The 12,505-nt window shown below is 46.3% G+C and overlaps 1 protein-coding gene across 1 annotated transcript in view; it reads left to right on the top strand.

The window, feature by feature from the left end:
- The window catches only part of dnah5l (dynein, axonemal, heavy chain 5 like), a gene marked incomplete at its 5' end in the record, with an annotated part of 37,770 nt that overhangs the window by 15,594 nt on the left and 9,671 nt on the right, over positions 1-12,505 (top strand). The window contains 24 exons of the mRNA XM_083689404.1: positions 295-510; positions 701-847; positions 1,199-1,371; positions 1,821-1,999; positions 2,359-2,546; positions 2,663-2,857; positions 3,133-3,267; positions 3,499-3,688; positions 3,848-4,065; positions 4,306-4,440; positions 4,569-4,745; positions 4,916-5,005; positions 5,264-5,500; positions 5,864-6,031; positions 6,167-6,373; positions 6,572-6,901; positions 7,090-7,296; positions 7,490-7,732; positions 8,012-8,831; positions 9,180-9,460; positions 9,626-9,841; positions 10,830-10,997; positions 11,601-11,819; positions 12,058-12,234. Coding sequence (XP_083545530.1) covers positions 295-510; positions 701-847; positions 1,199-1,371; positions 1,821-1,999; positions 2,359-2,546; positions 2,663-2,857; positions 3,133-3,267; positions 3,499-3,688; positions 3,848-4,065; positions 4,306-4,440; positions 4,569-4,745; positions 4,916-5,005; positions 5,264-5,500; positions 5,864-6,031; positions 6,167-6,373; positions 6,572-6,901; positions 7,090-7,296; positions 7,490-7,732; positions 8,012-8,831; positions 9,180-9,460; positions 9,626-9,841; positions 10,830-10,997; positions 11,601-11,819; positions 12,058-12,234 — 5,316 coding nt within the window. The remainder of the gene's footprint in view (positions 1-294; positions 511-700; positions 848-1,198; positions 1,372-1,820; positions 2,000-2,358; positions 2,547-2,662; positions 2,858-3,132; positions 3,268-3,498; positions 3,689-3,847; positions 4,066-4,305; positions 4,441-4,568; positions 4,746-4,915; positions 5,006-5,263; positions 5,501-5,863; positions 6,032-6,166; positions 6,374-6,571; positions 6,902-7,089; positions 7,297-7,489; positions 7,733-8,011; positions 8,832-9,179; positions 9,461-9,625; positions 9,842-10,829; positions 10,998-11,600; positions 11,820-12,057; positions 12,235-12,505) is intronic.

Here is a 12,505-nt window from a genome sequence, read left to right as displayed (position 1 = left end):
CTACATACTCCAGAGACACTGGGAGACACTGGAACATCTCTGCTAATCTCACAGCCATGGCACACACACACACACACACACTTAGCATTGCAGTTTCAAAACAAATGTAAATGCATAGAAAAACAAATGAGTATAGTATCATACATCAACACCAGTTTATCTCTCATTGTCCTGTAATCTGTACAAACATTTTCCAGCTTTAAATCTTAAACAGTATATGACGCTCTTGCCTTGGAGGTCCATGAAGGCCTATTATTATTAAAACATGCTCCTCTTGGTGGTGTTGTGGTGCAGGGGAACGTGGAGTCGTGGCTGGGTCTGCTGTTGGACAGAGTGAGGAAGACCCTCCACAGCATCATCAGACAGGCCCACATGGCCATCAGTGACCCTGGGCTGAAGCTGCTGGAGTTCCAGTCAGTGTTCCCTGCCCAGGTGGGCCTGTTGGGCATACAGATGATCTGGACCAGGGATGCAGAGGAGGCCCTGGGACTCAGCAAGGGAGACAAGAAGGTATAGACATTATATTGGCCATATATCTTATAACAAATAAAGCTAACTCACAAGGTTAGCAACCGCAAGTATTCTATATATCTAAAAGGTGGGCCACTTGAGCTTCTGAAGCTTGATTATATGGTTTTAAATGTGATTTTACGAAACAGATTAATAATATGTTCTCTCCCTTTTTTACTTGATGACCCAGGTCATGCAAACTACCAACCAGAAGTTCATGGACATCTTGAATGAGCTCATTGATATGACGACCAGAGACCTGACCAGGAACGAACGCACCAAGTATGAGACTCTGATCACCATCCACGTCCACCAGAAAGACATCTTTGATGATCTGGTGAGTGTAATCTGCTTCCACTGTTCCAGAATGATTTACAGTGTATTTGAATCTTTTATATGAATTCATGCATTCACTCATATTAGCAGTATTACAGTCATAAAAGACAGTCAGAGCTGTGACTGACATTCTCTGATTTTATGATTTAAAATGTACACACAACCTCTTCTTAATGCTCTACAGTACCTGTACTTATTGTCCAGTATTTTAATTCTGTAGTGGGCTGGATTCTGCTTATCACTCCATGTTCAATAGGCATTACACTGCATTCAATCTGCATTCAATCTTTAAAAGGTTTCTCTATTGGGTTACAGTACACCATGACATTGTCCACATGCCAATGTCACACAGGTGCGTATGAACATCAGGTCGACCTCTGACTTTGAGTGGCAGAAGCAGTCCCGCTTCTACTTCCTGGAGGACACCGACAAGTGTGTGATCCAGATCACAGACATAGAGTTTGGCTACTGCAATGAGTACCTGGGCTGTACAGACAGGCTGGTCATTACCCCGCTCACCGACAGGTAACAAGGAATAGCATCAATAGATCGATGATACCGTGATATGTTTTAACTGTCATTTTCCATCCCAAATGAATGGAAAAGATAAATCATCATCATCAAGAATGAAACAAAAAAATCATATGGTGCTTATCTTTTCCGTTCATTTGGGGTTAAGGCTTATAGTAATCTTGGAACCCAGAATCTCATCACATGATTGAAATGGAGACCCTCATTTAATGACGCTAGGCTAATAGCTGAATCGACATAACTGATAGTGTGGGACATGGACCCATCTTTGTATAAGGTCTAAAAAGATCTGACAAACTTTGATTTTGAAGTGAACTTTATACTGCAGTGTTACGACAGTATATACAACATTCATACCATGTTAATACCATGCTGTTTCTTGAGTAATTACAGTGTTATTACAGTGTTATTACGCAGGGATTACAGCACTTTCACCTCCCCAGGTGTTACATCACGCTCTCCCAGGCACTGGGGATGAGTATGGGTGGGGCCCCAGCGGGTCCAGCAGGGACAGGTAAGACTGAGACCACCAAGGACATGGGCCGCTGTCTGGGGAAGTACGTGGTGGTCTTCAACTGTTCCGACCAGATGGATTACAGAGGGCTGGGACGCATCTATAAAGGTACACATTGATAAAGGGAAAAGCCACAAGCCTGTACTCTACCTACTATTGTTTTTGTATGTTATTGTAATCAGGTGTTATGAAAGGTGTGGTCCTCTGTGGCTCAGTTGGTAGAGCATGGTGTTAACAATGCTTTGGTTGTGGGTTTGATTCTTGCTGGGACCATATATACTGAAAAATGTATGCACTCTCTGCAATGTAAGTCGCTTTGGATAAAAGCGTCAGCTAAATGGTACATATTGTGAAGGTTTTCATGATATGAATTATAAATGTCTTATGAATGCGTTATGATATGATCCCTTCAATAAAACCATCATCTGTGTCATCTGTATTGAGCTATGAGTGGTTGTCATCTCCAGGTCTGGCCCAGTCTGGAGCGTGGGGCTGTTTTGATGAGTTTAACCGGATTGAGCTGCCTGTCTTGTCTGTGGCGGCCCAGCAGATCTATGTGGTGTTGCAGTGTAAAAAGAACAAGAAGACCCAGTTTGTCTTCACTGATGGAGACATCGTGGACATGGACCGCGAGTTTGGCATCTTCCTCACCATGGTTAGAGAACACTGAATATCACTGATGTCAAATCATTCACTAAGACAGATAGATAAAATTGATGGATGTATGAACAGATATATCTTCTCTGTTCTCCTTTGGTTCTCCGACGCTAGAACCCTGGCTACGCTGGTCGCCAGGAGCTGCCTGAGAACCTGAAGATCCAGTTCCGTACGGTGGCCATGATGGTGCCAGACAGGGCTATCATCATGAGGGTCAAGCTCGCCAGTGCCGGTTTCCGTGACAATCAGGTCCTAAGCAGAAAGTTCTATACCCTCTACAAACTGTGTGAGGAGCAGCTGTCTAAGCAGGTGATACAGCCTCTGGAATTAACTTGTTTAAAAACCGAATCACATGCACTGTATCAGCCATAAACACATACAGTATATATGTCTTTTCAGGGGATGCTAGTGGAGTTAGAAATTGGAGGACTGGGTCATTGTAATGCATGAAACTGATCAATGTTTGATACCATGCCTCATTCCATTCCATGCATAACAATGAGCCCGTCCTCCAATTTCTACCTCCACCAGCTTCGCCCTGCTCTGTACTATACATGACTCTGTCTCCTTACTTTTTCCTACAGGTCCACTATGACTTTGGTCTGAGGAACATCTTGTCAGTGTTGAGAACGCTAGGAGCAGTGAAGAGGTCCAACCCTTCTGAGGCAGAGAAGACTGTGGTCATGAGGGTGCTGCGAGACATGAACCTCTCCAAACTGGTACCATCAATGTCACCTTTTACACACATTGCTTAATCATACTCTTAGAAATGGATTGTTTGTCTGACTGTTGGTGGTTAAAGTTGTTTCTGTGTAAGAGCAATGTCCTTGTTGTATTATGATGCTATAAAGCAGTGCTAATAATTTCCCATGTAATCCTATGTATCATATGTGGGTTTCACTGCCAGTCTCCTCTTGAGCTCCTCTTTCCTTGGTTGTTTCTATGTACAGGTTGATGAGGATGAGCCTCTGTTTATGAGCCTGATCAACGACCTGTTCCCTGGGATAACTCTGGACAAGGCAGGCTACCCTGACCTAGAGGCAGCCATACACACACAGACCCAGCAGGCTGGGCTAATACCTCACGAACCCTGGTTACTCAAGCTGGTCCAGCTGTACGAGACACAGAGGGTTCGCCATGGTCAGTAGCCCTTTATAACTGCTTTATAAAGCATACAGTATTGCTAGTAATAAGTAGACCCAGCAGTATGGCCTCATACCACACCAGCATTGGCAGTGTTTGTGTGTGTGTGTGTGTGTGTGTGTGTGTGTGTGTGTGTGTGTGTGTGTGTGTGTGTAGGTATGATGACGCTAGGCCCCAGTGGAGCAGGGAAGACCACCTGTATCCACACTCTGATGAGAGCCATGTCGGACTGTGGAACGCCTCACAGAGAGATGAGGATGAACCCTAAAGCCATCACAGCCTCTCAGATGTTTGGTACTCTGGATGTGGCCACGAACGACTGGACCGACGGCATCTTCTCAACCCTCTGGAGGAAAACACTCAAAGCCAAGAAGGTTAGGTTAGAAACTGGAATAGTATTATAGTATTTTGACAGTGTTGCCATTCATTGCAACCATACATTACCGTTTTTCAAGATACAGAGAGAACTACAAGATACAGAGAGAACGACCTACAATTCATATACTACAATTCAATTCATATACTACACATCTTCACATCCATATGTCATTGCCATGATGTCTGTACATGGTTGAAATAGACGACTCTGCTCCAATGGTGTCTATGTTACCCAGGGGGAGCACATCTGGATAGTTCTGGATGGTCCAGTGGATGCAATCTGGATTGAGAACCTCAACTCTGTCCTGGACGACAACAAGACCTTGACTCTGGCTAATGGAGACCGCATCACCATGGCGCCCAACTGCAAGGTGATGTATTTCATCTTATTTTTTCTTTAGGATAAGCTTTTGCCATATGCATATTTCTTCCCTCATTCTGCATGTATCTGTGTCTCTTATTGTTTCTCTATCTTCTATATCTGCAAAATTAAATAAAGGTGGTGTTTGAGCCCCACAACATTGACAACGCCTCCCCAGCCACCGTGTCTCGTAATGGGATGGTGTTCATGAGTTCCTCTGTGCTGGCCTGGAGCCCCATCCTGCAGGCCTGGCTCCAGACTCTCCCCACGCTGCAGCAGGAGGTCATCCAGGGCTGCTTCAACAGTGTCTACCAGGTCAGGGCCCATAGCCAGTGTCTCCTGTTTAGTAAAGCAACACGGCTAGTTACCTCCCTCCCTTTGTCATTAGGGCAGCAGGACTCAACATGTTAGATTTCAGACTATTTGGTTAGCACTGTCTCTGCAAGGAGGTGTATGAAAATGACTGTATTATAATTATTATACAGGACCTCATGAACTTTGTTTCCACGGCTGTGTCCCCTAAGATGTCTATCCTGGAGTGTATGTATATCAGACAGACTATAGACCTTCTGCAGGTGAGTGGGATAGCGAAACTGAGAAACTGCTTCTTTCTTTTAACAGGGCAACTCTTTATTCCAAAAATGACATATATTTTCAACAAAAATCTAAGAATCTGGACAGCCATAACCTTTTGTCAAGTAATAATTCTTGAGTTGTAGTTATGATAACACTGAGATTGATTAATGTATACACCCTATTGACTCTATCAAACTGCGATTTATTTTTAATGTTGGGCGTGTTCAAGGCCTGATATACTGTATATCTGTTTGCAGGGTCTGCTACCCTCTGTGGAAGAGAAGCAGGCAGGTCAGGGAGACGTGGCTCGGCTGTTTGTGTTTGCGGTCATGTGGTCCGTAGGAGCCCTGTTGGAGCTGCAGGACAGAGTCAAGATGGAGGCCTTCTTACAGTCGCACTCCGCCCCACTGGATTTGCCCCAGACCCACGATGACCAAACCATCTTTGAGTTTATGGTCAATGAGACTGGCCAGTGGGAGCACTGGTCCAAGAAGGTAAGGTACTGTATGATCTACTGCACAGAGTCTATGGTGGAAACCATATACATACATGTGAAGTTACAGAGTTAACTGACAGTAATCATCAGTAATAATAAAGGGTAGAAATGTATTTACGATAATAAAAAAATAACCTCTGCACTGAGCGCATACTCTTACTTTGAACATGTCTCATGCATTACATTTGTGCTTGTATGTCCCTATGCCTGCTTTTGTGCTGGTTCTTTTTGATACAAATGTTATTTAGTTTTTCTCTCTAAAGTATTTTAATAGTTGTCTATCAATATCACCGTTTGTAAAATGTCCTAATTGTGCCCTAATCCACACACTCTTGGATTTAATGCCCCCCCCTCCCCCCAGGTGCCAGAGTATAAGTACCCTACAGACCATGTCCCAGACTACTCCTCTATCCTGGTGCCTAACGTAGACAATGTGAGGACAGACTACCTAATGGAGACCATCATAAAACAGGGCAAAGCTGTGCTGCTCATCGGAGAACAGGGAACAGCCAAGACTGTCATGATCAAGGTTAGAGATGACAGCTTTAATCCAACGATATAACCCTGTACATGCCCACAGATATACAGCATATTACCTATTTGGACTAGTGTTATGACTATAGATATTGTTCTATATCTATGGCTATCATTCCTCTCCCCACAGGGCTACACCAGTAAGTACGACCCTGAGACCCAGCTCAGTAAGAGTCTGAACTTCTCCTCAGCCACACTGCCCAGTATGTTCCAGCGGACCATAGAGAGCTACATCGACAAGAGAATGGGCTCTACCTACGGACCGCCTGCAGGGAAGAAGATGACTGTGTTTGTTGATGACATCAACATGCCTGTCATCAACGAGTGGGGTGACCAGGTTAGAGCACATTCAATACGATGTGTGAAACAGAAGGTGTGAAACGTGGGGAGTGTTTAGGAGGTTGCAACGTTATCTATCGGCTCAGACTCTGTTTGTTCTATAATCAATATGTTTCTATCTTGCAACAGACAAGGTTTCAAACACACTTGACCCTTTAAACCTAGATGATCTCACTTGTATCTCCCTCTCAACCAGATAACCAATGAGATTGTGCGTCAGCTGATGGAACAGGGAGGGTTCTATAGCCTGGAACGACCTGGGGAGTTCACCGGTATAGTGGACGTCCAGCTACTGGCAGCCATGATCCACCCAGGGGGGGGTCGTAACGACATTCCCCAGCGCCTCAAGAGACAGTTCAGCATCTTCAATGTCACACTGCCCTCTAATGCTTCCATAGACAAGATCTTCAGGACCCTGTCGCTGGGATACTTCTGCCCAGAGAGAAGCTTCCCTGATGGGGTGTGTGCCCTGGCTGGAGCCCTGGTACCCACCACCCGGAGGGTGTGGCAGGCTATCAAAGCCAAGGTAAAGGACTAGACATTGCAACACAGATGTAGAGAATGTTCGTAACGTGTGCGTGTGTGTGTGTGTGTGTGTGTGTGTGTGTGTGTGTGTGTGTGATTGAACCTCCTCAGAGAGGGTTGTTTGGGATGAGTTGTTTCTCTACTAGTTCCTTACCTCTCTCTCTTAATGTGTCCTCTGATGTCCCCCAGATGCTTCCCTCCCCAGCCAAGTTTCACTATGTTTTCAACCTGCGGGACTTGAGTCGTATCTGGCAGGGCATCCTGACTGTAGGGGCAGAGGTGTGCCAGGAGACAGAGGTGCTGGCATCGCTCTTCCACCATGAGTGTACCCGCGTCATTGCTGACCGCTTCATTGACCACAAGGACAAGCAGACCTTTGAGACCATACTGGAGAAGGTAAGTGGATTACACATGCATTGTGTAATAGGACAACCTAAAAACAAAAAAACAATTAAACTCTGTTACTATGTAATAACATAGTAATACAAGTAATATAGAGGGCAGTGTGACATTGAAGTGTGACACTGAAGATGCTGAACTGTCTCTTGAGGCGCTGGGGGATGTCGTTATAATAACCTGTCTCCTTCAGATCACAGTTGAGGATCATGGGCCGACGTTGATAGAGCATGCTCAGTGGGAGACGTATTTTGTAGATTTCCTGAGGGACGCTCCAGAGTCAACAGGGGAGGAGCCAGACGACACAGAGCTGGATGCCCCAAAGGTGTACGAGCCAATCCCATCATTTCCTGCATTGGCGGAACGTTTGGCCATGTTCCAGCTACAGTACAATGAGGCTGTCAGGGGCAGTGCTATGGACCTGGTCTTCTTTAAGGTAAATGTGATTGACTGGGTTAGAGCCCCCTGACCTGAAGCCATTGACAAGGTTTGCTTTGAAGCAAACAAAATGAAACAAACATTTTGTTGATAAATCATCAAATCAAGTCCCCTAACTTCGGTAAAGATTACAGTAGTTGTTCAGATGGTGACATTTCTGTAGTGTATGTGTGGTAGGTTTGGTTGGTCTTTGCCAGCTGCATTGTTTTCATTACATGAACTGATTGTGGCAAGTCTGTGTTCCTATTGGCCAATGGTCTCAATTGTCCAATACCAGGACGCCATGATCCACCTGATGAAGATTTCCAGGATTCTCCGTACCCCCCAGGGAAATGCTCTTCTGGTGGGGGTGGGAGGTTCAGGGAAACAGAGTCTGACACGCCTAGCCTCCTTTATCGCTGGCTACCAGAGCTTCCAGATCACACTCACCAGGACATACAACACCAGTAACCTGATGGATGATCTGAAGGCTTTGTATCGGATCGCTGGCCAGCAGGGGAAGGGAGTCACCTTCATCTTCACTGACAACGACATCAAAGAGGAGTCCTTCCTTGAGTACATGAACAATGTTCTGGCGTCGGGTGAGGTGTCCAACCTGTTCCCTCGTGATGAGGTGGACGAGATCACCCAGGACCTCATCCCTGTCATGAAACGTGACCACCCACGCCGCCCGCCCACCGCAGAGAACCTCTATGACTACTTCCTGTCACGGGTACGGAGCAACCTACACGTAGTCCTGTGCTTTTCGCCGGTCGGCGAGAAGTTCCGTACGAGAGCCCTCAAGTTCCCTGGCCTCATATCAGGCTGCACCATTGACTGGTTCCAGCGCTGGCCACGGGACGCCCTGGTGGCAGTATCGCATCACTTCCTGTCCGACTACGCGTTCCAGTGTTCACCGGAAGTGAAGCAGAGTGTGGTCAACACCATGGGGACCTTCCAGGACCTTGTGGCAGAGAAGTGCACAGAGTACTTTGAACGCTTCCGCCGGCAAACCTACGTCACACCCAAGTCCTACCTGTCCTTCATCGAGGGCTACAAGATCATCTACTCAGAAAAGATCGCTCACGTTGGCATGCTAGCCGAACGCATGAAAACAGGTAACACTACCATGACAATCATCTGAATGAGATGGCATTTTCAAGACATGTTGTTGGTCACCTCTATCCACTATAAAATGATAGTTTACCCAAATTACAAAGTCAGATATTTGGTCCCTTACCTTGAAAGCAGTCTATGGACAAGACAAACTTCAATCCACAGTTCTGGTTCTGTTTATCTGTACACTGTCACTAACCGCTAATGATTAGCAGACAAAACCAAGTGCGTATTGAAGTCTGTCCTTGTCCATAGACTCCTTGCAGGGTATGGAACTAAATATGTCATTTTGTGATTTCAGTGAACTATCCCTTTAAGTGAAAGTATGTATGTATTTCATACACCCCCAGGCCTGGCCAAGCTGATGGAAGCGGAGCTGTCAGTGAGCCAGTTGTCTAAAGAGCTGGCCGTGAAGGAGAGAGAGCTGGAGGTGGCCTCCCAGAAGGCAGATGGGGTTCTGCAGGAGGTGACTGTCAAGGCCCAGGCTGCAGAGAAGGTCAAAGCTCAGGTGCAGAAGGTCAAAGACAAGGCTCAGGTCATCGTTGACGAGATCGAGGCTGATAAGAAAGTAGCTGAGTCTAAACTGGAGGCTGCCAAGCCTGCTATGGCTGCTGCAGAGGCTGCACTACAGGTGAGAATAGAGAGATACCAGAGGTAGAAATCAGAGGACCCATGTTTCATACCATTCCTCATTCCATTCCATGTATTACAATTAGCCCGTACCTCCACCAGCCTCCTCTGGTGAAAATAGATAGATACAGAAGATAGATTGAATATTTTTCCTTGTGTTTTCCAGACCATCAAGCCAGCTGACATCGCTACAGTAAGGAAGTTGGGGAAACCTCCGCACCTGATCATGCGTATCATGGATGCAGTGCTGCTGCTGTTCCAGAGGAGAGTAGACCCTGTGACCCTTGACCCTGAGAGGCCCTGCCTTCGACCCTCCTGGTCCGAGGCCATGAAACTGATGCAGAACTCTGCCTTCCTCAGCATGCTGCTCAACTTCAGTAAGGTAAGGGTTCATATTTCTCATGCTTATTGTTTCTGGTTGCTACAATAACTGAAATTGCAGAGAGACGCTGCCCCGATCACGTTATGTAATAAATTGCTGAGATTGGACAGGACAGCACTAGGCCAGTCTTTGATGTTTGTTTTTAGGTGGTACTGTAGGTGTGACGTGACATGAAGGCTGTCTTTTAATCCTGTCTAAAACCCCTCTCAGATCTTGCTGTTCATAGGTCATATATAATACCTGGAATTCAATGTCTCTCAGTACGTATGGTCCAAGATAGATGGCATCTCACTCTCTCTCTCTCTCTCTCTCTCTCTCTCTCTCTCTCTCTCTCTCTCTCTCTCTCTCTCTCTCTCTCTCTCTCTCTCTCTCACACACACACACACACACACACACACACACACACACATACACACACACACACACAGGCAAACACAAGGACAGGATTAGAGTGTCTGTCATTCACAAGCTGTGTCATAGGAAGGCTTAAGGACCAGGGAAAGCCCCTGCATAGTCAGGGTGTGTCTGTCTCACACTGCCACATAGTCGGAGTGGCTCTGTAGCAGTGTGAAATACATGCAGAGATGCCAGTGAAGTCAAGAAGCCTTTGTCCCATCAACACACTCTACAGTCTGCACTCTACACTACAGGAGAAACAGACTGTATTCTGACTGAGGCAGAGCAACATGTGGTCTCACACTTCATCTTTGTCCAGTCTGTCACTAGCCTTTTACCAACATGTTTATTAAATAAACATCTCTATACTGAATGAAGCATGTCATTTAAATGAAATAGATGGAATTCCCGTGTATTATGTAAATGTCCTTCTGTCTTGCGTCATTGCCAATGTATCTGTTCATTATTTAATGAACTCTAATTTAGGCCCAAATAAAATGTAAACATTTTAGGAACAATTACGTTTCCCTATACAATTGTATACAATTCCATTCTAATTCTAGTACATGTTTTCCTATTTTCTTCTTCTGAGGATTCTATAACAGAGGAGATGGTGGAGCTGCTGGCTCCATACCTGGAAATGGAGGATTATAACCTGGATACAGCTAAGAGGATGTGTGGGAACGTAGCTGGTCTCTGCTCTTGGACTGAGGCCATGGTTGATTTCTTCTCCATTAACAAAGAAGTCCTGCCTCTGAAGGTATTATTCTGTCTACCTCTATGGAAACATGGGTTCAGGAAATAGGAGGTAACAAATGTTATCAAATCTTTACCCATCATCAATTTGCCTAAATATCATATATAGTACAGTACCTTTGTACTGTTACCTCTGTACCAGGAGAGGCTGGTGGAGGTTGAATTTGGAGGACAGGAAATTGGAGGTTCATTGATTTCTACCTCCACCAGCCTCCCCTGCTGTGTACATGTAACTGAGTTTATTACTGGCTCAGAATACTGGTTTTCATACATCTACCGTCCCCCACTCTCTCCTAGACCAACCTGACCCTACCGTCCCCCAACCTGACCCTACCGTCCCCCAACCTTACCCTACCGTCCCCCAACTTGACCCTACCATCCCCCACTAGACCACTCTGACCCTACCGTCCCCCTCTTTCCCTCCTAGACCAACCTGACCCTACCGTCCCCCAACCTGACCCTACCGTCCCCCAACTTGACCCTACCATCCCCCACTAGACCAACCTGACCCTACCGTGCCCCAACCTGACCCTACCGTCCCCCAACTTGACCCTACCATCCCCCACTAGACCACCCTGACCCTACCGTCCTCCTCTTTCCCTCCTAGGCCAACCTGACCCTACAGGAGGCGCGTCTAGTCGTGGCCCAGGGGGAGCTAGCCAGCGCTCAGGAGCAGTTGGATGCGAAGCAGAAGGAGCTGGATGAGGTGCAGGCGCTCTACGACGCCGCCATGAGGGAGAAACAGGAACTTCTGGACGATGCCCAGGCCTGCCGACGCAAAATGGCTAACGCCACAGCGCTCATCGGCGGTCTGGGAGGGGAAAAGGTGGGCTTTATCAGAAATCGCTTTGACCAGAATGCATGTCTACATCAGACAATCTCTATACCGTGTCTTTGTCATCACCGTAGTGACCAGAGCATCAGCGTTATTCTCTTCCAACGAAATAACATTTTCATTTTCAAGGGAGACCCGGCAGTGAGACGTCATGCCATTGGGTAGGCTTTTCACCTACTGTGTCCAGTGTCATCTGACACAGACAGAGGTCTTGTGTTTGTCTCCTCAGGTCCGTTGGACAGAGAGCAGCGCCATGTTCCAGAGCCAGATCATCCACCTGATAGGAGATGTGCTGCTGGCCACAGGGTTCCTCTCCTACGCTGGTCCCTTCAACCAGGAGTACCGCAACCTGCTGCTGCAGCTGTGGAGGAAAGAGATGAGCAGCAACCGTATCCCTTACAGTGATGTAAGACTCTGCTATACCCTCGGCATCATCATCCAGATATACATATAGTAGATATAAGGCAGGGAAGGCTGGTGGAGGTAGAAATCGGAGGACAGGCTCATTGTAATGCATGGAACGGAATGGTATGGTATCAAATAGTGTCATTATGTGATAATAATGGAGAAATCAATGTCTATCTAACTTTGTGGCTCTACATTCCCTATATGGTTGTAATAACTGAGTCATTACATAGTAACTACACTGGTGACGTGGTTACTAGTATGGACCGTGT

Source organism: Argentina silus, assembly GCF_951799395.1.
Source record: "Argentina silus genome assembly, chromosome: 1".
NCBI classification, from domain to species: Eukaryota; Metazoa; Chordata; class Actinopteri; order Argentiniformes; family Argentinidae; genus Argentina; species Argentina silus.
The sequence above is the reverse complement of the archived record's forward strand: the minus strand, read 5'-3'. Positions and strand labels throughout refer to the sequence as shown.